The sequence below is a fragment of the Cinclus cinclus genome, chromosome 1 (assembly GCF_963662255.1).
Source record: "Cinclus cinclus chromosome 1, bCinCin1.1, whole genome shotgun sequence".
Taxonomy (NCBI): Eukaryota; Metazoa; Chordata; class Aves; order Passeriformes; family Cinclidae; genus Cinclus; species Cinclus cinclus.
This window is the reverse complement of record NC_085046.1, coordinates 34,325,914-34,352,163: the sequence shown is the minus strand read 5'-3', so window position 1 is coordinate 34,352,163 and position 26,250 is coordinate 34,325,914. Positions and strand designations below refer to the sequence as shown.

Here is a 26,250-nt window from a genome sequence, read left to right as displayed (position 1 = left end):
TTAAAATGGTACAAGATTAAAAAATTGTGTACCTCGATCAAAGGCCATTTTCACATCCTCAATGTGCTCAGTGAAGCCTGAAACTCTGTAGAGGCCCTCAGACTTCAAACCTGAAACAAAACGTTCTTGTTAACTTAGCTTCAGTAACCAGGAGATATTTAGGCTTAAGAACAATAAAGCAAGAAAGCTTCAGTAACCAGCAGATATGTAGGCTGAAGAACAATAAAGCAAGAACAACAGACCTACCAAGCGTAGCAAAATGTTACTTGTAATGTGAAACTCTGGAGCAGTGAAGGAAAGATCAAGATGATGTTAAAATTTTTTTAAAGGATTAAAGCATTTTAGAATTTATATTTTCTGATTTTGTTAGGTACATGGTTGATTTGATAATGTAAAAGTACTGCAATTTGCTAATGGGTAAGCATGTGATGTTATTACGATTTATTCATTTTATGTAGGAGATTTTCCTGGATTTGGCTATAATTAATAAAGCTTTAGATGTCTCCCTTCCTTTTACCAGTTGCCTAATGATAAATAGCAATGCAAGTAAAAGACTGCCTTTCCCTATGAGCACCATTTGTTCCTGTTTTGCTGTCAGCCTTTACTTACGCACAGCTGATAGATGTGATAGATGCAGTTCTTCCTCACATCAGCACATCCCTTCTACAGCTCTTTCACCAAAAGAGATCTGCTTGCTTGCACAACTCTCCCCCATTGCTCCACACCAACATGAAATGCAGGGCAGCTCAGCAGAGCAAGCCAAATTACACACACATTTCAATCCCAAAACCCCTTTTTGTAACTATGCACTATGCTAACCTACTTATAAGTTCCAAGATTCTTTGTCTTCTTAACAACAAAATCAGAATATTTCATAGTTCTGTGGCAATTAAGGAAAGAAATACAAATATGTTGAAAACACGGAGAGCAGGCAGCAGATTTTGTCTCAATCAATAAATGCACAAGTAAGTGATTAGATCTCAAATGCAATATAGCTTCCTGCTATATCATCAGAGTAAAGCTCTTCTGTCTTAGTCCACACTATTCTTTCCATTTGTCCCTGCAATGATGATATAATCCTGCTAGAGCTTTACAGAGCAGTGCAGGGGATTTACTAGTAAGTCTTTGAGTCAATTCAGTAGATGATGTGTGGGCTTGAAATCCCTATGGCTAGTATCAGTGTGTTGCTATGCAGATTACTGGGATGCCATGAATTCAACATTATTAGATTCCTGTGCTGAAGCTGTGACTAACAGGAAAATTTGGCTTATTGGGCAGCACAACATGCACATTTGCTATCCAAAGGAAATATACATGAATATTATGGAGAGGATACATGAATATTGAAGGGGGTACGTTTTTCCTTCAATCTGGCACACATCTGTTTACCAAAAAACTGTCACAAGCTTGAGTTTTGTCTCTGACATGCTGCCTGTGCCACAGGATCCATCAATCAGTAACTGAGCAGCATGAGAAACCCACACAGTTTGTGTCCTACCGCAAAACACCATAGCCCCTGACCTCACTTGTCTGAGTCACTTCCAGTCACTTGTATTCTCCTGCCCACAATGTCCAAAAAAGCTATTAAAAATGGATTTGATCTAAACTGATTACTCTGAAATTGGATGTGTCCCCAGGTATGTTAAAGTAATGAAAAAAGACACATAAACATGAACTTAAAAGTTCACTTTAAAGTTCACCCCTTTCAGAAGTGTAACGTAATACATGTTTTGACATGTTTTCAGAAAGCATTTCAGGGAATTGCATTAAGGAATGCCATGATTTAATTTTACTAGCTAATGCAAAGCAATGTATCACCTACACTAAAAACACCCCTCTTTTCTCATCCTGTCCTCAGTGTGCAGGAGCTGTGCACGGACACAGCACCGTGTCCTAGCTTAGCATGTAATTCAAGGCATCCTCATTTCGCTGTGTCTGCCGCTCTCCCAAGCACACAAACCTCTTGCTTCGATCTCCCGAATGCAGGAATCCACCACCATGGGCCTCTGGGTATTGTGGGCCTTCACCAGTGTGGTGAGATCACAGCAGTAGACTCGTTTTATCCTCTTCAGGTCTGGCTGGCAGTCGTTGGGCACGTATTTGGAGCACTGCTTGTGTACGTTCAACCCGCAGTCTGCAAGCAGAGTTAGCCAGGTTAACTCTTAAATTAATTAATACCAATGCTGATAGGAATTGTCTAACAGGCACAAAAAAGAGATCAGTCAGGAAAGATAGAATAGTGTGGAGATGAGAAGGATGAACATGAAAATGTGTAAAAATCTCATGGCGGGAAAAGTAAATTCCAGCAGGGTTGTCAAAAAGCTTTAAAAATTCTGGATGTCCCTTACAGTCCTCTGAGCTGAAGGAAACTGTATGGATCAGTTCACTACTGGATGCATAGCTCAAGGTGTTGCATTTGAACATGTGAGACTTAACTTCTGGGTATTTTAGATTAGCCGTAAATAAAGTTGGCACAGTAGTGACTGTCTTTTGCTGGCTGTTGTGTGGCTTAGCACTGATGACAGTCAGAGAACCCAAGATTCACCTGAGCACTCCAACTGGGACAGTGCTGGGAGCCAGCATGCCCCACTCCCCCTTCCACATTCCTGCAGTGTCACATTTTGGCTCGCTCTGCCACATCAGCAGACTCCCCATCCCTGGCTCATCACTCCACTGGTGACTAAGTGTCCCCTGTGGCTTAGCTTGTAGGTCAGATTAGGCATATAAAACACTGCGAAAGGCATGATATAAAAAAGTGATTCATTTTACAAATAGTTCTTGATGTCTTACTCCAGAGCCAAATACTGCCCTCACTTCACAGTTGGGTTTCTGTTTAACTATCACCGCTTCACCTTCACAAATTGAATTTTTCTAATAGATTCAAGTATTCAGCCAAATGAATTTATAAGCTTCAGTAATTCAAACACCATCACGTGAGTAGCATTACCTTATATAACTCTGATTCCTCTTTTAATGCCTTCCCAGTCACATTGATCACTGATGACCACTTGAGATAATTTAACATTAAGCTATTAAAAATGTAAGCAGTACTATTACTTGCAGCTTGTTTCAATATTATACTCTATAAAATATTAATCAAGCAACATCACAAGTACACCTAAACATTTAATGGAACTGGGTAGGTTTTTGTGTGTTTCTCCATGGAGTTATTATTGAGTAATGCATTATTTGTGAAATCTAAACAAATGTGGGAAACTGCAGTTAGGATCCTGCCTGCATTGTGTTCAGTGCTGCTCTCCAGGCATGTGAAGTTAAATTTAAATGCATCTGTCTACTTAGAATTAAATGCTGGTAATTTTATGAGGGAGAGTATTATGTTTCATACTAAATAAATATGCCTTTTCCTAAGTTTAATATTTTATATATGTCAACAAATACAGTGCTGTGCATTAGTGAGGTCAGGTTCTGCACACTTGTGTTTAAGAGCAAATATCTTGAAAAGCAAACTACTATTCCTCCTTTTTAATGTCCTTCTCATATTCTTTGTGTTACCACTATTCAGCTTCAGACAGACAGAAGCTGAGACTGCAGCTATTAAAACTGTGCATTTGTGAAAGCTATTTTGGTCCTTTGAACTGTGGTGTAAATTAATTTTAGATAACAACCACCTCCTCTGTCTATGAAAGGCAGATGTCAGGGTTGGATGTCTTTGGTGCCAGTCTGAGATCAGGAATGCCTGGAGGTCAGGGCAGGGAGAGGTAAGACAAACTATTTTTTGGAATTATTTCAGATCTGTATAAAGAAGTTACGAAAAGCCATTTGTAATACACCAAATACTAATTCACTTGCTGAATCCAAAAGCTCATGATGTGATGATTACTGGATTTTTGCAAGATAATTTTTTTCCACTAAAGAATAATCAAATTCAAAATAATTAAGGCACTATTAAAATGCCAACACAGGCACCAGAAAACTAATCCCTCTTGGAAAATGAAGGTCATATTTTTTTTTTTTTTAATCTTGAGGTGGGATACTTCAGGCTTGCAGCAATGCATGATATTTTAATGGGGAACAGGTGGCAGTCTTTTTTTGCTGACAAGGGCACTTCCAAGCAATTGGTAGCAAAAAGAGGAGTTATGAAGCGTCATTGCTGGCTGGCTTTGCCATTTCCAATGCTTGCATCTAAAGACATAAAAACATGAAGGATAACTTAATCATAAAGAACAAGTTTGAATGTATACAGCAGGCACAGGCACAGGCAGGACCAAGGTACTAGTAATGGATGCAACTCAGCAATCAAGGGCTGATGGCTTCATTTCAAAACCAGCTAACAAGACAAATGAAAGTGCTCTAACTGCTATGGGAGGATTTCCTGCTTTGTTCTTTAAAGAAATCCCAGCCCTCCACTCCTGTAGGGAGTGCAGGCTAGGGTGGGACAGATGTCTGAGCATTTCAAGAGAATGACAGAAAATGTTGAAGTGCTACCTGAACACCTCACTCCCTGAGCGATGAGACCCCACATGAAGTTTGCGCAGTATTCACACCAGTGCGGACCTCGAAACGTATGAACCTGTAATACAAATGGGGGTGGGGGAAAGAAATGGGGTCACTGGGAGGCAGATGGTCTGACAGATGGAGCAACTGAAATGGATAAACAACAGAAGACTCAGTAGGAGTAAATCTTTAGCACACAGTGCCCACATCCTTCCAGTCTAGATGAAATAAACCATGGGAACAGAAATTTGCTTTGAACTTGAAGTTTATCTTTAAGTAGGCTTAACATAGCAGAGAACCAGGCTGTGGATGACACTGAAAACAAATAATTTTTGCCTGCTGACATTCTAGCTATAGCAGAGGGGAGGAAACCAGGAGAAAAAACGTAAAACTAATAATCCAAAGAACTACAGATAAAACCACCCTTCCCCAGTCTAGTAAGTAATTTGAACTCACATAGGGAAAAGCTGTCAATAGACTCTTTTTCAGCAGACCAAACTTCATTTTGCTACAGTCCACGCACAAGTAAATGAAGAATAAGATGATCTGTGTGCTGACAGAACCCACATCTCCCCAGCCACATTTTGCACACCGCCGCTCCTTCCGCTACTGCTTTTCCAAAGGCTACAGCAGATCTTTTTATTTAAGATGTGTATTCTGGTAAAGTAAGCATTTAATTTTCATTTAAATGAAGAGTAAATAGTGAGGTCTATGCCCCTGTGAATGGGCATGGTATGAGCTAGTTCTGGCCGGAGACTTAATTGAGCTTAACAAAACATAAATCATGCACACTGGCTGCTAATGCATCCTTTCCTTCTCTCTGCTCTTGTTTACCCGTCGGTGGATGGCTGAAAGGCCACTTCCACCCCTGCGATGGGAAAAGCTGCTCTTTGCTTTTCATAGAGTGAAAAAACAGTCATTGCCCTTTTTCAGATAAACTGTAAAGTTTTAGGCCAAGCATTTTGCATGCTAATGTTTTTGTCCCATTTGTCTGTGGGACTGCACTGACACAAGCCTGTATTCTTGAGTTCAGAAAGACAAAGTATTGTGATTTTAATACAGACTTCTTTTCCTGATTTTGAGATAAATGTGTGAACCTGACTGTAAATGGCTCCTGACCAACTATTCACAGTCAAATAATTGTGTTAAGAAACTTAAAGCAATAGTAGTTCTTCCTTCCTTTTGACAGTGAAAGGTCAAAATTGAAATGTTTGACTTTTTGAGATGGTATACTACCTCTCAGAAAAACATGTATTGCTGTGAAACGAGACTTTGCAATAAAGTTTGAGATAGATATGTTAACAGGTACAGTCCCATAGTTCTTTTTCATTTAATTTCATTTTATTTTGCAGAGTGGGTAGCATGAATTTCAGACACAGCTTTTTGTGGGGGTAAATGGCTGTATGTAACAGCTGAGGACCTGAATTTCAGTCACACGCACTATGTGACCTTCAGTGGATACAAAACTACAGATAAAACTAATTATGCCTGCATCTTTATCACTTATAGACTGAAAGCCACATAATTAGTAGGCCTGCACCTGCACTTAATTGTGGGTGAAAATCATCTGCTGGGAAGATAACTAGCTGTGTCTTCTGCTTAGCAGCAGTTTACAAAAGCTAACCTTGTGAGAAGGGGTTGTTAGAGCTCAGCCAGGACTTTTAAAAATGCACCATTTCACAAATAAAGTCCATTGCAGTTGCTAGGATATTTGGGGCCTACTTGCTCACTTTACATAAAGCTTAATTCAACTGATCTGGCTGACGCTTATTTTGAAAATGGTAGCTGATTATTCCTTGATCTTTCCTGCCATTAATTGGAAAGTCATCAATGCTGACTGAGGGCTCCAATTGAGAAGTGCTGACAGCACATCCTTCCCTTGTTCCATTCAGCTTCATGGCCCTCAAAGGTTGAGCTCGCTTTATTCATTCACTTCAATTTTTCACGGATCTGCATTTTAGCTCAAATGGCAAGCCTCCAGCTGAAATACCCTGTGAAAAGCTAGTCTTGGTGGTTTCTGGCCAAGTTGAAACAGGGAAATAAACTGAAAAAAAGGAGAATTTCAAAAGTTTCTAGATGAAGGTGCAAAATTTCCCTTAAGATTCAGTTTTGAACTAAGTCTCTTCTGGCTTGTCATTAATTTTAAAGAAATAACTGAGGAAGCCAATTCTTAGGAACACAGCGCTTTTGAATGGTAAAGAGGAATTTTGCCTGCAAGGTTAGAATTGTAACAGGGAGAGGTAACAGCAAGTCTCAGATTTTCGAGATGGAGTTTTAGTTTTTGCCCCATCCTTTGTAACCACATCATTACAAACAGACTGGGCATAGATTTTTTGGAACTGTGATCTGGAACAATTTATTGCTGGTTCCTACCCCATCCTGAAGTTTCAGTAGACCTCTGTGTAGACACAGCATAGACTTGAGCTGCCTGAGCTACAGTTGACACATAATTCAAACTTTTAAAAAGAATTTACAGGGAACTATTTCTTAAAATAAGCCAACCCCTTGACATTTCAGACTATACACTGTACTTTTCTTGTTCAGTCTTTCATCCTCTCCCAATGGACAGTCGCTTCTTACATTCACTGTCTCTTCTCTGCTGGACAATCTCACACAACACTACTCTGCATGTCTCTTCTTGTTGCCTTCCTGTTCTCTTTGCCCTCTGCCCCCCCAGGTGCACTTGCTTTTAAATGGCAGCATTCCCCCTGCAGGTGCTACCTTATTCACTTCTAGTTTGTGTCTGAGTCATCTTCACAGAGGGGGAAACTGAGACCAAAGTTAAGGAATGCCAGTACAGCGGCAAAACAAAATAATGCCATGAGCAATACTGCAGAAATGAGCAAAAACAATGGTCTTGAATTGAAATGTCTTTTTATTTTTTTTAATTGACATTATATAGTGTTGTTTCTGAGACAAATTTGGTTTTATGTGTCTGGGTCAGAAGACTTTTCCATTTGCTTTCCAAGAAAATAGGTTTTTTTCAGACTTTTGCCTGAATACAGACACACTTAGACTCTTTTGTGGACTCCTGCTGAACCTGAGCCATTTTCAGGGAAGAAAAGCTGACTGCTGATATTTTTGTTTAAATGAATGCACGTAATATTTGTGATGTCTTTAAAAAATGTCTCCCCCAAACCCTTTGTCTTGCAGAAGCAGTATTATCTGCAGTGCTTAACATAAAGGGAGATTTATCCCAGAGCCCCCTCTTTCCCAGCAGATCTCCTGACTTGTCTGTAATCAGCTGCCATTACTCCACTAGCCCACCTGCGAATGGGATTTGCCCATGCTCTGGTGGCAAACAGGCACAGTATTGTGGTAAATGCACACTATTCAGCTGTATTTGCTCACTTAAAGCAGCACAGAAGCCCTCTCACGAATTCCCAGCCTAGAACAAAAAGTGTGGAGCATCCTCAAACTCCATGCTGCTGCTCACAGGCACGAGGTTGACCTCACCACCAGCTGGGACCCCACTGAAGCTGGCCGGTAAAGCACATCCGAAACAGGCTGCTGGATCTGAACTGGAACAAGATGCAAGAGGAGTTTGGGATCCAGTTAGGCTGACATCCACACTGCCAGAGAAACGCCTCTGTGTTTTTCTAAAGAGGGCTTTGGAGATTTATTCTCTTTCCTGAATTATGGTATGTGTACACTGGCTTATGCAAAGTTGTCCCGCCAGACAGACGCCAGCTCCAAACCTAAATCCATGTGACTGCATGGTGTGCTCAAGATGAACACAGATTAGCAAATCAGCCTGGATACTAAATCTTTTTTTGTCCACATGTCTTGAGTGAAATTTGGAAGAGAGGTTGAATGAGAAAGCATGGATGCTCAGAAGGGCATAAACCTGAAGCCCTCATGCTCCAAACATCAATACTGCTTTTAAATTTTTGTATTGGCTTGGTAAGGATGGAGAAGAGCTGTACTTGCTCTGAATTTGTACCCTGCACCCATTTCTTCCTTTTGTTTCTTCTCTCTTGCAGTAAGATCTTTGGTGTAAGATGTACAAAAATCCCAGCTTTGCTAGAAATCTGCCCTTCAATTTTTAGATTTGTCATGGTTAAAAAACAAAAGCTAAAGAGTGCCTGCTTGTTCATGAAGAATTGCCTATGACAGGATTATGAGGGACACTGTGACACATAACCTTTATCTCTAGAAACTGAGATGAATGATATAATGCACATCAGTATTTGCTTAAAAACAGGGAAGACAACTTTTTGAATATCTTCAGAATATCACTGTCCTTCAGATAAACCCCATACCATCATAGCCTGAGTGCTGTCAAAAGCAATCAAGCATCTTGCCCCAAGACCATAAAGCCATTCTTTCTTTTTAAAATGATTTCTTAACCCTTTTATGCAATGAATATGGAATATATTAAAGATGCTAGCCTTGAGCCATGTTTTAAATTTGAATGTTCTGTTCTGAGTATACTATCCACTTTTTTTGTTCAACAACTGGACATGTTCTAATATATTCCTTTGGAAAAATAACTGTATTTGCATAGTGAACATACTTGTCCATTAAACAAATGTAACACTTTTGATTGACCTTTCTGGACAATTTTTTTTAGATGTTTGTTCCCTAGGGTCTGTTGTTGCCTTTGCTAGGATAGAACAATTCTTTTCTGCTGTGAAGTCTTTGAATACATATCTATTTTAATCATGTGGCTTTCCAGTTAAACTATGACTCTTTTGAAACAGAAAGGAACAGAAACTGTACAACAGCTGGATTGTGCAAACGCAAAGTTAACTGGGCACAGGTCCAATTATAAATCAAAGCCAAAACAAGGAAAATTCTGAAGAGGAAAGAATGCATGGGTCAAAGTGTAAAGAAGTCTCAGTCATGAGAAAATATTTCCTAGTTAAACTAAAATAGTTTTGATATTAAAATGATAATGAGGACAAAACCCAGAAAGAATGAACGTTGTCTTAATCAAGCAAGAAAACACAAAGTGCTCCCCCTATTTCCTTCAGTGCTGATCAAAGAGATAAATATTGACTTTTCTGTTGTCTGGGTCAAGGAAGGGGAATGAGAAAAGTGATGCCATTATTTTCTTTGTTCACTAATATTAAATTATTGATCTGCCAATGACAGCAGAAACACTGCAGAGGTTAGCAATGTCTGCACAGCAGAGTATATAGAAAAATAAGAAGTGAAACTTTTGTGCTAAGTGAAATTATTTTGATCAGTGCTTCTCCTTTTTTGACAGGCCCTAGATGAAAATCAGAAGATTGTTGTTCTGCTAACGAGTTGAACTATTCTGACAGTGACCCAGATCAGCATCCTCAAGGAGCATTAACTAAACTGATGTTTCAAAGCTGAGATACATTCCTTTCTTGTCTTGTTACTGCCTCTTATTCTCAATGCTCATCCCTATAAGCATCAAAACAATGTGACAGCATTAGCAACGGTAACTGGCTGGCGTGCTCTGAAACCAGCACAGTCCTTCTGGCAAAACATTTTAATACAAGCTGCCTGGAAAGTCTGTTTCCAGAGCTGAGTCACTTCCCTACTGCAGTCTGCCAGAGACAGCACTCGGGAAAAGAATCCCTAAGAACCTGATTTTGTACGTATAGACAGCAGAGAGATGATCCATTCAAACATCCCAGTGTTTGCACAGCGATTCGTTTCAGTTTGACAAGCAAACACAAGCTCAGATCCTACAGCTCAGTGGGACTCTGAGAACATTTCCTTACCATATGGTGGGGGAACAAAAGCTGGGAGACAATACCCACCACTGTGCTTTGCTTTATTGTTGGAAACACCCGAGCTCTCTCAACTTCTTCTGAAATTAGAAATGGTCCAAAATGTTTGCTGGTACAATCCTACTGGCTTCTGATAACAGCTAGATTTTGAAAATGGGCCTTTTACTAATTTCAAAGTAGATACACTTAGGATAAAGCCAATAAATATTAAGTACTTTGTTTCTGAATAAAAAATAAAACCAAATCTGTGCAGAAGAGTTAAAGTGCCAGTCAAGTAGTAAAGTGATCAGGAAAACCAATATTTGGATTAAGTGCCTATGTAACGACATACTAAGAAATCAATTAATGCAGTTTAACATAGGAAGAAAAATTAATTTTTCGACACTTTTCTTAGAGCTAGTATAAATAGGTGCATGCAAATGTCATCACAGTAAAAAATAAAATGTGAGGCATCTCAACATAACTTCTTAGCTGAAAATAATAGCAAGCTGTGCTTACCTTAAAATTGTGTGCTTTTTCATAGTTGAAGTGGTTGTCATTCTGAGTTAAGGCTGCTCTTCTGACCAAGGAGGTGATCTGTGAATAGGCAAAGAGTTTCAGAGGTTGCCACAAAAGTGCCCCCTTGACTCCCACCTTCACCCCCAGGGCCACGGCCAGGAGCTCTTGGCGCTTTCTTCCTCGCTTCGACTTGTGAACAACAGCACAGTTTTTCTCATTTTCCAGCCACAGGTCCTCTGAGAACATAGCGCTGGGATCCCAAATCTTTTCCCTGTCTTCCTCGGCGCCGGGGAGCCTGACTGTAGTCAGCACGGTACAGTTTGTCCAACTGCTTCTGATGTTAGACAGCAGATTTGAAGCAGCTGCAGCCCATTCTGCTGAGACCTCTGGCATGTGACTTGAATGGGCCGTCTTGTGGGACGGAAGGAGCTTCTGCATCTGAATAAGTAACGGCCTGTGCCGTGCAGTTTCTTGAGGCAGATGTGTGCCTTGAACAATAGCACAAAAAAATTCATACACTGAGCAGCCTCCCCCACTGCGCTCCCCGAGTGGGGGTCTCCAGGTAGGTGCTGCCAAAATACCAGCTGGGGGGCACGCAGCTTTACAGCTTCACCCCAAAAGGCATTTCCAGGGACAGATCTCTTCAACTCTGCAGTGTGTTAAAAAATGAACAAACAAAAAGCCTCTGGGAAGCCCACAGAACCGAATCCAATGCTGCATCCAATTACACTCAGACTCGGAGGCTTATCAGGCAGCAGTCTGCATGCTAGCAGATTAAGCCCTTAAAACCATGATGATTGTTTAATCTTACAGGGCAAAAAATCTTTCTCTCTCCCTTTTTTTTTTTTTTTTCCATATCCGGTACAAGGGAAAAAAAAATCCAGCAGCACTCCTAGCATTAATAGCACTTTTATGCCACGGTTTAAACTATGCATTTTGTCAGTGTGCACTTTGGTGGCACTGAGGTAGCTTACTGCCAGGGAAAGCTGAAAGCCCAGCTGGGACTATGCAGGCTTGGAAGCCCTGGAGCCCTGTGTGGCACTGGAGTGAAGACAGCAGGGAGCTTCACATGGATGCAGGAGGCCCATGTGCACAGCCCTGTTTGCAAAACACCTGTCTTCAAGGTGGCAAGAGTGCTCATCCTTTGCTCTAGTTACCCGCATCTATAGATTTTGAGGGAACTGTTTTCTGGTTAAAGCCCAGGGACAGGAGGTATTGGGACTGTGACTGGTAACATCTTTCAGTGTTACTTTGGACATGCGATCCACTTTTTTACAGGCAGGTAGTTCCATGTGCCAGGACACAGATGTTTGATACTGAGCATTCACTGAGAGGCAATTCAGTGCTCCCTCCCCACCCATTTCCTTCCTTCCAGCTCCCCTCTTCTACTCCTTTACTAAGAATTGCAATTCCCCATCTGTAAGAGGAGGATAGAAGTTACCTGCTCAGCAGAGCACTGTGAGATTTCAGTCTAGAGATGTGCCTAATGCTCAAAGTGCTGCAATAGAGCAGAGTGGGGAGTTGCCAGTGCTACTGGGAAAACTGCCTATTTGAACTGGAGACACTAAAGACCACATCAGACTTTTACAGCCTGCCACACTTCAACTAACTCAGAAAATATGTGGAATTGAAGTATTTAATTCACTTATATTAACTTGTGAAGTTGACCTTGCATCTTTTTTTTTCAGTCTGCTTTTACCTCGGGCTGAAAAGTCAGAAGGTTCATCTAATTCACTTACTAACCCCTCCACCACACAGACTGCCTGAGCTTAGTAAAAGTGATGCTCTGCTGATTTGAAAGCCCATGGGGACAGATGGTTGTCCATCAGTAACATCAGGCTGTGCAATTTCAGAGAGTACCCTACTTAGGGTTTTCAAGAAGTTGTGCAACCTGCAAAATCAGTTTCTCAGTCATAAAATGAAGCACTTACTTCTATGTATAGCACAAGTAATTCCTTTCTTTTCCAGGTAACTCACAACACCACTTTTTACATGTTCCCATACTTCAAAGCTTCCACTCCCCAGAAGGAAGGACTTGCACACAAGCCCTCTGCTCCCTGAGTAGTTGAAGCCCATTCAGCCTTTCCCCGGGGCTTGGCACTGTTATCTGACCACTGGTGACAACTGGCTGTAATGCATGCATGAACACTGTTCTGCCTGCAGGAAATCCCTGCTGCTCTTCCACATGTCCTCTTGTAGTGAGTCCCAGTTTCTGCTAGCTCAGGACCATTATCTGCTTTCCAGCAGATAAGACAGACAATAGCTGCCTAGCTCTTTCTCCATGTGTTTCAACAGGTAGAAAGTACTGATTTTTGTCGGCATCAGTTGGCATCAATGGCATCAGTTTGGCCCATCACAAAGGAAACCTTAGAGTTGCTCAAAGTTTTAACCACGTTCCAGTTTTTTTCCTCAATGCCATTTAAAATGTATTTATATTTATCAGAAAGAAAACCCCCAAACTAGCTCTGGGTTGTCAGACACCTCTGAAACTACAGCCTCTAAATCCCTCACAAATCCATACGCTACTTTTTCTCTAGCTTCCAGCATAAGACATCCAAAGTCAGAGAGAGGTCGGTTCCTAATAATGCTCTAATATTTGCATTTATGTCACTAGACTGATAAAAATCCCATTATATAACCAATTTTTACATAACATGGCAGATTTGATACTCAAGTGACAGGCTTATGATGATACATCTTGGAATTTCAATTTATTAAACTATTTTTGGAATATCAGAGTGTCATCCTGGGATCAGACACACAGACATAGTTAATGGAAACTCTGAGTGTTTGCACAGAAGCATAAAACTTAATAGACTTGGGGGAGGAAAGCTCAGCCAGACCAGTTCATATGACTAAGGCAGAGCAGTATTTGCTGCTTATCATATATTAATTTTTTTTCATCCCCTAGGTATCTGTCTTGTTTGGGCCCTGTTTAGACAATTGTTCAGGGGGATTTGTTGCAGACAAGGGATGTGCACAGAAGGCCATCAGTGAGCTCTTCCTTTTAAAGAGCTTTATCAAAGCCCCGGCAGGTCTGGTGTCTAAATGGTGCTGCAAACCTCAGACGAGCTGGACCACATATACAACCACTTCCTTCCCTAAACACAATGCAAACTTCAGCAATGACAAATTCTCAGCTGCAATCAGTTCCTGATATCACAGGCTCAACCCAGAGCTCTTCTTTTATCCGCTTTCTTTTTCCTAATATAAAACTGGCAGCACATGGTGTCAACTCATTCAAAGAGCATCTCTTGATCAACTTAGTGAGTCAGCCTGCAGCTAAAGAAGAGAAGGCCAGTGGCTAAGAATATTATTGCTGGTTGTCACTGGATGTGAAGCTAGTGAAGGCTGGAAGGTGAATATGGGTTATCTGTGTCTTCAGACCATGGAATTTCTGCCTAACATAGTTTTAGTTTACTAGTCTCTTCATAAAACAGACATGCTGTATAGGAAATTGAGCATTTAGAGACAAATAAATGTCACTGAACCAGAATAATAAAATTAAGGGGCAGAGCAGGGGGGAAGAGAGTGACAACTCAGCTGTTGCACCATTTCCAGGGCGCCTCCGCAGCATGAGCTGAACCACACCATTGTCTCTCCCCTCCAAGACTGGCGTCTTGTTTGCTAACAAAGGCCTCGGGCGCAGGAAAGAACAAATTGCAGTATGAAAAGCTTTTGGTTTTGTACATGTGGTATGATTTCTCTTGCAGTCGTGTGGGCAGCGCAGAAGACTTGCTGGAAGCAAGCAGTGGGGGAACTCTGCATGCTGCCCTGCTTGTCTGTGCCAGCTCCAACGTGGTGGGAAGAGCCTCTTGGGAATGGTGGCTCCTCTCTCTGAGCTGCCACAATGCCTGACTGTGCCTGGCAAGGAGGGGAGATCAGGCAGCATATCCTTGGCTTGCTGCTCTGCCTGCTGAAGGACACAGTTGTGGGGAGAAAGGAAGAGCACGGGCATGTCTCTTTGGATGACACCACAAGTGAAATGGAGATTGCTCCATGATGAGGAACTGTGACGAATCCATGACTGATTTCTAACCAAATACACTTAACTCTGCACATAGATACAGTCATAGGTCAAAGAGAGGCCTGTTTCCTTGCAGGCACAGCACACTGGGTTATCTGCCAGACAGATTATGTTTGCTCAATTGCAAACACGTGGTGGAGATGACACACGGAGCAGGAATCTTGCAGCTATTGGGTTTTTCCTAGTTTTCTCCCACGGACCTCTTCCTACGATGCTCTCAGAACACGTTAAAAAGTGTTAAGTTAAAACTCTCTAAGCAAGACGCAGGGCACAGAGGGGAAATGGTGCTAAAGACCAGTCAGCCAAAGGCCTTGCCGTACCACAGTCCCACCAGTCCATGCCTTCCACTGCCACAGCACTGTGAGCTGCCATCAAAAGGCTTCTGTGCCGATGAAACAGTGGGAGGAAACAAGCTCCAAACAGAAAACGTGCTGAACACAAAGCCAAGCACAACGCATGAAGAGCGGCGTTTGCCAACCTGATCTTGCAAAATCCACTTTCCTAAGAAACCCTCTGCCTATGGGAAGGCTCCCAGTGCCAGTTGGGTGAGCAGAGGTTGAAGAGGTGAGCAGGGCCAGAGGCTTGGGGAGAAATCAGATTGCACAGTCACTGGGCTGCTTCTCTCTGGTTTGCCTCTTCCCCACCCCAAACCAAACAGCCTCCTGTTTCCAGCAGAATACTTCCTTTCAAGGTGAATTGTCATTCAGTAAACTGGACATTGTTAATAACAATTTAAAAAAAGAACCACTGGTGCTTTTTTAAGGATTAAGATTTATCTATAGTTTTGCTTTTTACTACTTGGAATTTCAACTTGCTTTAGTTTTTAATAACCACCAGCGCCTCTGAAAATTATGACTGAGCAGCTGTCAACAACATGCATAAGTATTTAGGCAGCAGACTATCCTGTTCTGGAGAGCCTGGCTGCACTTTCATCACCACCATTCACACCTATCTTTTGCAGATAATCCACAGCAAAATACATTGTTTATTTAGGAAGACTTCCAAAGTATGTGCTCTGATGTTAAAGTTATTAAAATTATGATATTTATACCTCTCCTAAATTAATGTGATTGATCAATTATTAGCATCTTGGCAAGCAGCTGTCATTTATGTGCACGTATTTCTGCCCATGTATGTATTTAGTCCATTCCTCCACAAATAACAAAATACAATTTACCTACAGCTAATGGAAATATAATCTCCCTTAGACTTCAGATCCCCTTTCTAAATCCTCCTCAAACAGATTTTTCTGCATGCATTGTGATTATTTTTTCAAAACCATGTAGTGAACCAAACAGTACAACAGACAGAGGTGAAATAGTGTATCATCAGGAAGGCACTACTGAGACTATTATTAAAAATAATAGTTGCTGTAAGCCTCTTATAGTGTGTTAGTATAATAAACTATTGTCTATTTTGTAACAACAACTGGAGATCACATTAAGTGGTATACAATTACACAGTCATCTTCAATTAAAAAATAGTGAGTGGATTAAGAGATTTTATGTTGTCAGGCAATTCTATCACTTAATGTATCAATTTGTGTATTTCCCATCCACCTTTGTATTCAATAGGTCTGAAATAATATTTTGATTTCCTATTTTTGTGAAATGTAATAAATAGGCATTGTGTTACAAACACAACATCAGTATCATGGAAGAGATAGTGCAGAAATGAGGAAAGGATCTAGGTACAGTATGAACTACTAAGCAATTCCCTCAAATAACCCTGTAGAGATTAACATGGTAACAGCAGGTCGAGCCTATTTATTGTCTCGACTTCCTTTCCTCCCACTCTCTCCTTTATCCTTCCCAATCCATCTCCATACTTGTCAAGGTTATTAATGACATTTTCCTGGCCGAGTTCATGATCCTCTCCTCTGTGCTGAATATTCATGACTTAAGTGGTAGCAGAGGGATGAAAGAGAAGAGGCATGGGGACTAAGTAGGGCAGATGAGAGCAGAACTGCTCACCAGGGCCACTGTTGCTGCTGTGGTGGAAGAGGAACACCAGGTCCCCATGGAACACAGCTGCCAGGAGCCACTTCATCTTCAAAGAGGGCTTGCTCAGGGAAACTGTACTGGATTGATTTCTGAATTACCTCTTGTTCTCTCTGAGGGTACAACACATGTAACTGACTGAATTTGCCTGCCTGCAGTGCCTATCAATGAGTACTGCTACCACACGTATGGATCAGTGTGTATCCATGATAACATCTGGCCTGTAGGCAAATGAAAATTCAAGCAAGATATTTATCCTGATATTTGCAAAATATTGGCAGTGATCCTGTTATTCTGTCAATGATGATGATTTTTTTGACAAAAGAACTAATGCAGTCGTTTTCTAACAAATAGACATTTAAGAAGAGGATGGAGGGATGGAGGGATGTATGGATGGAGGGATGGATGGATGCATAGCAGGTGTCTAACCTAAAGCAGTAGCATGTTCTTGCTTTATAAACAAAGGAGAAATATAGAAAACTCCAGACAGTGATCCATCCTCTTCTATGAGAGGTCAAGTCTAAAACAGATGACCTTGAACTGCCTTCTTGCAGGTAATTTATGGATCATATAGGAAAACTCAATGGCTATGGTAGAAACAGATAGCTTCACTGTACGATACTCAAAATTAGGTAAAAATCAACATATCTCTGTACTATTTTCTGTATCTATGCTTCTGTTAGCTATTCAATTTTAGAATAAATTAACTAAGGAATAATTTATTTTATCAGCCTCAACCATATCTGTAAGTAATTATAGATTAACAACTGTACTTTGTTCTGGTTATCAACACTCCCCATACTTCAGAATGGCTAAGACTCATGCTCTGGAAACATGGAATATGCAGCTTACTACATCATTTGTTACACAGCTGCATGCAACTTTATAGGTTTACCTCGGCTCATTGAATGAATTTTCAAGAATTTTAACTATAGAAGGAAGAGTCTATATTAATACATATTTCTCACATTGACTATGTAGGTAGCCAGTATTTTGACATCTCACCCACAGAGGAAGTAGCCTAACAACATAATGAACTTAATATGACATACAATGGCCTCAATGAGTTAAGAAGGAAGTGACTCATGCTGTCTGCAGTATATGGGACTATTAGTCAAGAGGCAAAGATTTAAAAGAATAACCTAAACATTACAGTTTTTTATCCAGATCCCCAGTGGACGCTGGCTCAGCACCATGTAAGTTATACACCTATACAACCTGCTCATATTTTTACATTTTCACTATGAAGTTCTTGCTTTCTAAAGAAATAGTACTTTGTTTAAGAAAGCCAGCTTGCTATTGATTAAAACCATCATTGCCCTGAAAGGAGACTGCAGAGCTTGAACCAGAGCCAAACTCACTGGGCTGCCACAAAGAAGTGGAGAAGTTAATGCTCTTACTTCCCTGTCTGGGGAGAGGAAGGGAGGCAAAAACGTCCCTTCTGAGAAAGATTACTCCTGTGAGTGTGGTGCAGTGCCCTTGAGAATATATATGATGAGTGGAAAAGGAAAAGATGGCAAAAGATCTGGAGGTGCCACAGGAAATAGCAGACTTCCCTTGGGGCCTCTAGGCTAGCTCATGTGGGGTCGTCATCAGTCATAACTGCTTAATGGAGCTAGTTGAATGTCATGCTCAAACACAGGGTTGACTGAGGACCGTGTTTTGTGAGACTGCATTGTCTGTGTAATATCAGCTTTTTAATAAATCCCAGTGTTATACAGATACTATGTTGCACAGTGGGCACAAGGCTTGGATGTTTGACTTTACGCCTTGTCATACTTCCAAATGTACGCATGACACCCTGCACAAACACGTACATCCTCACTTTTGGGATAATTCTCATTTCTCTGTCTCAAACACCTACAGCCAGGTGTTATCCCCAAGAAACACAGTAACTGTCTATCTTCTCCATACACAGTGAAACCAAATACAACAAAAATAAACACAATATGAAAGATGAAATTAAAAAGTTCTTCTGTTTCTCACTTTGACTTCCGATAGCATATGTTAGTGACAGTGAACTTTTCTTGGAGTGTGACCAACTCCACCTTGCAGCACAGGCTCTGGACTGAAACTTGCAGATTGCAGTCAAGAGTGCCCATTCATACAGAGAAGAAAAAATCTGTCCCTCCTGGGATTATGATAAAATGTGGAGAAAAACGGGCTTCATGAAAGTTTCCCAGAAACAACAGTCGGACAGCAATGGTATTTATGTCTGGAGCCACTAACCGCTTGGCAGAGCCAGCAGATCTCTGAAGGAGCTGTGAAACGACACTGATGGAGCTGCCAGAATGTAAAGTATGCTGTGGGAGTCTCAGGAACCAACAGCAGTGCCCCAAGTTTTGCCCTAGCTTAAGACAGCTTAAAACAAGAGATTTTATTGTGGGTTAAATAGAGATTTATGCAGCCTGAAAGGGAACAAATAATTCGTGAACAAGTGATTCATGAACTGGTGATCATATTGTCTAAAAAAACTGGCAATCTGTAAAATTCTTCCTGGACAATAACAGTTCAGGAATGGATTCTCAATGGTGTGATGCTCTGTTCATTTAGCACTCACAGAGGGATGGGAAAGCAATTTGCAGGGGGGAAGAGTGCCAGGATCAGCATCAAGTGTCAAACAGGATTTTTCTCTAGTTTTGGCAGTTTCTTGGTGGTATGAAGGAACTCTGTAAAGCTTCGGTCTCAAACTTAATTCACATGACTGAATTACACTGCTCCTCAGCAGTTGTGGCACTTCAGATACATTACACAGTACAACGACCTAGAAATGTAGTCATGTGTTTTCCATCATTAGTAATATTTCTGTCCCCTTTTACTGTAGCATCTTGTGACTTTTTCCCATTTAAAAAAAAGCATAAACTCCGCAGACAAGGTAAGGTGAAAACACTTATTCATGCCATTTAGGAAACAAAGTAGGTAGTTAGCAAGTAAGAACATGACATGTTCTCGAGTTGAAAAGATACTTTTTAACAAGCCTGAAACAACAGCCCTGGAAAAAAAGGAGAACTTTTATAAAAACTCTGTGCTTTATGACAGTGAACTTTCAGTATCCTTTATGTACTGCAGGATACAACAGTATCCTTTATGAACTTCGTTGCTAAAAAACCAAAGAAAGCAATAGGGAACCATTTCCCACAGTGAAACTGCAGCTTGGAGGAGATCACTGATTTTGGTGATGGCCCAGCCATGGCTGTTCGAAAGCTTGTCTGAGCTCACTTGTATATCCATGAATGCCCTAGGACACATTGCCCAGAGACAGGAGCATACAGTGTTTACAGCTTACCTGTTTGTGAAAGATGTGCTTCTGTCCCATCACCTTTAAGGAATGTCATTAACCTGGTAGTGACAGACAGTCAAATCCCAGGTTGTCATAGCAAAAAAAGTGGTAAGGCTGTATGTTCCCTGTTATATCTCTGGCTTTGAAATGTGTGTTTGCTCAGAAATAAGGAAGGAATCCATGCAGAAAAACAGTGATGTGGGGTTAAAGAAAAGATGGCTCTGAAGGCAAAAGAAGGCTCTGAACTCAGCCAGGTTCACTTACCTATTTCATTATATGCCTGGACTTCAACTCAGGAATGCATTACATTCCCCCTTGTTATATAAGATGGGTTCCTATAGCTTACACTTGCATCAGTTTCTGTTCTGAAACGGACCCAACATAGAAGAGAAGAGTTGCAACAGGACTGGCACCACATATGGCAAAGTAGAAAGGCATCTGCAGGAATGATCAATTTCCTTCTATGGGATATGTACCCTCCTCCAGCTCCTTCCAGCTCACCTTGCAGAAAAAAAACGCTCAGAGCATAACCAACTTCTTCTTCTCATAAATGAGGTTTTGAACACCTTGGCTGTCATTCAGCTTCTCTTTTTTCACAAAGCAGCAAGGGAACTCCTGTGTGCTGCAGACTGCACATGAAAAGCATGGTTCACTCTGCTCTTAGAAGGGCAAGTTACAGGATACGCAAACCACTTGAGATCACACTCTTTGAACTTGCATAAAGTACAAGAACATATCCAAGCTGGAATGTATCAAAACTATTTTCCTTTCATAATAAATGTTTTGTGTCATATCTGCTTTGCCCTTTGCTTGAAGCTGGCTTTGTTACTCCTTGACTCCGTGGGTAAGTAGCAGCACAGCTATCCTTGACGACACACAGGCATTCCCATGGCCACTAGAGAAACACTCAGACAAAGGCTGACCCCACTTCTCTGCTAGTGAATGAACACACAAAGGCCATATAATCCTATTTTTTTTTTCTGTACAGGTGTCATGTGCCCCCGATAGCCTTATAACCCCTTTTGACCTGCAGCCCGCTGCCCTCTGGTATGAAGCAGAGGCTTTTGTTCCTGATGGCACACCATGCACAGCTGCCTCCATCATTGTCTGGAGAGGGACAGATGGCTGCTCTCAGCACAAAAAGGAGATTAAAAAGACTGAGGGAATGACATCACTTCTCAGCCTGTGATTTAATTCATGGGGCTTGTGGGGCTACCAGTGGCATGGACTAACACTCCAGTTGGCTTGGTCCATGGACAGGAAAAAGTTTGTGTTTTGCATGGTAAAGGACATTTAAAAAATGCCAGCACTCTGATACTTACATTCTTTAATGGTTTTTAGTTAATCTGAATATATACTACCCTATCAGTAGCAGCACTTCTAAAGTACTTTGAAAGCAAGACTGATACTGTACTCTATTTCTACCCATAGCTGTAGTTCAACTGCAGTAACTTGGTTGATTTATTTTGTTTCACTTGTGATGAGGAGTTCACAAGATGTAGCTGGGGAAACATAATACAGAGTAGATGATTTTCACCATTAGGTCCAATCCACTTTGTAGGCAAAAGATTTAATCCATACCTCATAAAGCCATTTAAGTCAATTGAACAGAACGAAACAAAACAAAAAAAGTGAAAAGTGTTAGTTCTGGAAGAAGTGAGCTTTGTTGTGACTTTTCTGCCTTGAATTCAGCTCCAGATCTATGAAATCACTGAATTATTCTTTTTGTGATTATGAGACACCAAAGGTGTTCACTTGAATTTATTTATTATCTTAAGCACATTACTTGATTACTGTTTGGGACATGGGAATTTGGGATCACCTTATGTGTGGTACTTGGCGCCATCTGCACCAATGTTTTTCTCCAGAGCAGAGATTTTTGCTTTGCAACAGATGTCTCATTGAAGAGATTTGTCAGTTTGACCATGTTGGCTGCTACCACCCTCTTTATGTTACTGGCAGGCAGTAGATGTGCAGGAATGCTGCCAGTGAAGGTGAGGCCATTTCACAAAGAACATAAAGAATTAAAAGCTCCTTCTAGGTGTGTGTGGGGGTTTTGTTATTATTTTTCCCTGCTAGGAAAGAAAGCAAGAAATTTCTTCTCTCCTTGAGTGTCTGGGAAGACCAGAGATGCACTCCTCCATGCAGCTTGAGCTGGGGCTGGGACCCATCACCTGGCAGTGCCTTGGCACAGCTCCTGCTTCAGCCCCAGAATCAGGCTCAGGCCTGAGGATGGTTTTGCTCCCAGGGATGATCAGGGGATGGTCACTGTCTGTTCATGGTTCCGCCCTAAGAACCCAGCAGAGCCTTTCCTTGCATGCAACCACCCAGAGTAAGGTCCAAGTTGTTCCCTTGGGCACAGCTGTACAAACCAGCTCTTCCTGGGAGACTCCTGGAGCAAAGCTGTGGCTTTCAGTATGTTTGCACAGCAGTGGCCAGCAGATAGGAGTGCAGAAAACCACGATGCTGATGAGACAAGAGATGTAACAGCTCCCATCCAAACACATTCTGATTTTACTGTCTCAGCAATGGCAACATCAGCATAGAGTGGAAGGCCTCGAAGCAGCCATATGAAACACACCTTCCATTGTTATTAATTCGGAATAGACAGAACTCAGCAAACTGTAGAGTTAGACCAGAGGTGATGATTAAGAAGAGTGATGATTCATTTGCTTCATAAAGTACTATCATGTTTTATTTGCTAATCTGAAGAGTAAAACATCTTATCAGCCAGTATGCTTGAAGCCGGGGGTGGATTTTTCAGGGTAACAGTTTTTGTTGCAGAAAATGTGACTCATCAGACCAGGGACTTTGCACAGGGAAGTTCTGACAACGAGCCAAATTATGTGGGGTTTTTTTTGGTTTTTTTTTTTAATGAGGAAACACTTAGGTTTAAAGTATTTTAAAATCTAACTTTCTGTTTCCAGTTGAAATGTTTTGCTAAAAACAGTTACTAAAACATTAAAAGTAGTTGGAACAGTTTCAGTCAATTGAACTTAGATATTTTTCTGCCTTTATCCTGCCTTCTCATTGCTTGGTCATGAAAAGTTGAGTTTTACTTTTATCATAAATCAGACAGAAGTAAAAACAAAAGAGCAGAAATTACTTTACTGTTACAACCCTCCACTACATACTTTGATAAAATGTTAGTTTCAAAGGTGATCTTCTAATGACAACTGCCAAGCAAGTTGTATTCCCCTGTATAAGCTCAATACAGAGCCACAAAGGCTTTACATTAATTTTCATTTTGTTAATCAGGTGTTCCCCTGGGCACTTTTAATCTGCAGTGACAGCCTCAGTACTGCCTTTTCTGCTATTAAAACAAAAGGCACATATCTAAACACTTTATTACTTCAAGAAGAAAAGAATCCCATTCTCCTAGTTGAAGAAAGCAATAACAAAAGACTCGTGTCCTAGAAGGCTGATATGTGAATCATGGCCATCTTCTGCTTTCGTTTTTGCTCTCTGGGGATTTCCAGCTGAAAGAAAAGCTTAACCCAGCCAGCAAGGTAAGGGGCCACACCACAGCCATGCCCCTGTGAGGACTGAGAAGTGCTCCTGGAGGAATGCCTTAGGAAAGGCTCTCAGCTGTTTGCAAAGTATCGCACTTCAGTCCCTGTGGAGGGGCCAGACACACTTAATATAGAAGGCATTAATGAAGAATTTACTCAGCTAGGACCAGACAATGCAGCATTTTAAACATGGAGTCTACAAAATCCAGACTAAAACTTGTCAGAGCACAAGACAACTGAAATCAGACTTCACTGTACTGAGACAAAACCATAGCTCCAGGCATGTCCTTTTGGGTACTATGTTTTCACAGCACACTAATTGCCTCCATTTATATTATATCAATTTCCAAATTAGAATTTTTGTTTTATTTCCACATCAAAAAACAACAGCTTGCTGGTTCTACATTTGAAAAATAACCTGAGCACTTTATTGTTCATTCAAACAAAGTTAATTTATCACTTAAATGCATTTTCACTCCATTTTTAAGCCATTTAATCTTCCAGAAGTTTAACAAGGTGGTTTACTATTGCTGTAATACAGGGAGATTTCATTACATGACCTGCCATCTTCCAGCAACATCATTATGATTACATGCTGCCCTTGTTTTAATTTATAGCAATTTTTTGCTCCTTACTAACATGGGTTCTTAGTAATGTCACAGACTGGCATGGAAACCAAGCCAGTTGCTTCCATCTTCCCTGTGCTCAATGCTTCATTCGCATCCCAGTTTCACAGCCATCAGTGTTGAATGGCACTTTCAGGGCATCAAACCTCGATACTTTCCTGATGTGTAGAGTGAGCTCTTCCCAGCTGGGCATTTTTTCTGCCTTCTTACTAATCTTCTTCATTAATTCCAGCAGTGGCAAGGTGTTGGGAAGAGAAAGGTTACCTCTTACAGGCAGCAATTCACAAATCACCTCAAGCTTAATAGGTTTAAGCCTTTTAAGCCTTAACATGCTAATTTTGTTTGCAAACCAGCAGCCAAAACATGCCTTACAACACGAGCATACCACTTGCTCCACAATGCGCGAGCACCTCTGGAAGCCCTGCACCTCTGAAGTGCCACAGCTGCTGGCCTCTGGCAGGGTGGAGACAAGGGGGAACATCTATCCCAGGGAGCTCCCAGGACAAAGAACCAACACCTGGAAATGGACATGTGGTAGCTCTCAGCTAACAAAAAAAAACACTAAAAAGCAATTATAGCTGTTTCCTCTGACAACTGTTTGCACTGACAGTGTGATCAGTGATGGGTTCAGCAGTGTGAAAAACAAACATATTTACTGATAAGGGGAAGAGTTATGAACCATCCAGGTATCAGTTCTCTACACCCAGCCAATAAGGACCAGGTACTGGGTTTTGGCTGGGTGAAAAGGAAAGGGATGAGCATGGGGAAGCATCACTTCTTAAAATCATAGTGGGGCTAAGCATCAAATGAGATCTGAAGAACCTTGGTGATCAGTCAGAGATAAAGAGATTAGCTCCTGGGTTTCACACAACCACTGTCATGGAAGTTCAACCTACAAGTGAAGAAGAACAGTAGCAGTTCTGGCAGATTTTTCCAAATCTGCAAAACATCACCTAAGCAATCAGAAAGTTGTCCTGAGCAGACAGAATAATGTCTAAAGCATTCCTCCAAAACTACAATGTAATGACAACTTAAAACAGCAGCTCTTTTATTTCTTACTTTTGTACAATAAAATGTTCCACTTGGAAGGAAGAACTCAGTGAATGCTCAGTCAAGACTCTTCTGCAGCTCGGCATCAGCTCTAAACAGTGATCTCTGCCTTGTCATTTTGACAGAATATTATGTTGTAGATTTTTCACCTCTGCTTTCTACCCCTGCGTAATTGCCTGTCTCAGATTAGAAATGGGCCATCCATCCTACTGAACACATTTGGGCTACTGTTTTCAGTGCAGGTTTACATGTTATCCACAACATCAATATTCTCATGATTTCATGTTCACATTCATCTGAGATGACTCTGGTCCCATAACCACATGAAACACCAAATGAGAAAAATACTTTCTGAGCTAATTCGTCTTGTAAAGTTCCATTTTTATTCACTAAGATGTCTGGAATCACTACTACACATTAAGTCATTGCCTAGTGAAACTTATTTTTTTAGAAGCAAAAAAAAATTTTACAAAAAAAAGGTCTCTACAGTTACCTTTATGATAATTCATGCAGTAAATTGCATCATTAGACTCTCTGCATTTACAGAAGTACTTGCCTGTATGCTTTAGCAATACTTCAGTTTACAGAGATTTACACTTACAGAAGCCCTTTAGGGCAGCATCCCAGAGTAAGAATTGTCCTTTGTTTGGTAAATCTGTACAGCCTCACTATTTATTGTTAACAAGAAATGTCATAATATTTACCATCAGCAAATCTTCTAAAGTCTGCAAATTATCAAGTGGCTGCATGGTTAATTTATAAAACTCATTACTGTTTTAAATTGTCACTATGTGTTAGAACAACCTACAAGGGAGAGCATTGACTTTGACACTCAATTTCCCCCAGTTCATACAATTGACGGGGCAGACTCTTTACTTTTCAGTAGTGTTTATTATATGAATTGCAGCAGTGCACAGAAGCTTGAGACTTTGACCAGGTCAAGGCAACAGTGATGTGGTACAAACACAGAGTAAGAGATGTTCCCTGCCCTGGAGAGCTTACACTCTAGAGAGAGCTGCCCCACCTTTGGAACAAGCACGTTTCTTTATCACAAAAGAAAAAAAAAACAATGAAATGAAACAAAACCATAAGAG

The 26,250-nt window shown here is 40.9% G+C and overlaps 1 protein-coding gene across 8 annotated transcripts in view; it reads right to left on the bottom strand.

Moving 5' to 3' along the window:
- Positions 1 to 26,250, bottom strand: part of CHN2 (chimerin 2) — a 157,864-nt gene that overhangs the window by 12,949 nt on the left and 118,665 nt on the right. For 2 of the 8 annotated variants that reach the window (XM_062508563.1, XM_062508599.1), the window contains exons 1-4: positions 10,797 to 11,297; positions 4,447 to 4,531; positions 1,961 to 2,134; positions 33 to 110 (exon numbers count right to left, since the gene is read on the bottom strand). In XM_062508563.1, coding sequence (XP_062364547.1) covers positions 33 to 110; positions 1,961 to 2,134; positions 4,447 to 4,531; positions 10,797 to 11,099 — 640 coding nt within the window. In that variant the 5' untranslated portion in view covers positions 11,100 to 11,297. Of the gene's footprint in view, positions 1 to 32; positions 111 to 1,960; positions 2,135 to 4,446; positions 4,532 to 10,661; positions 11,298 to 26,250 lie in introns of those variants that run through there. The other 6 variants (XM_062508582.1, XM_062508609.1, XM_062508547.1 and 3 more) reach the window with 5 other exon arrangements.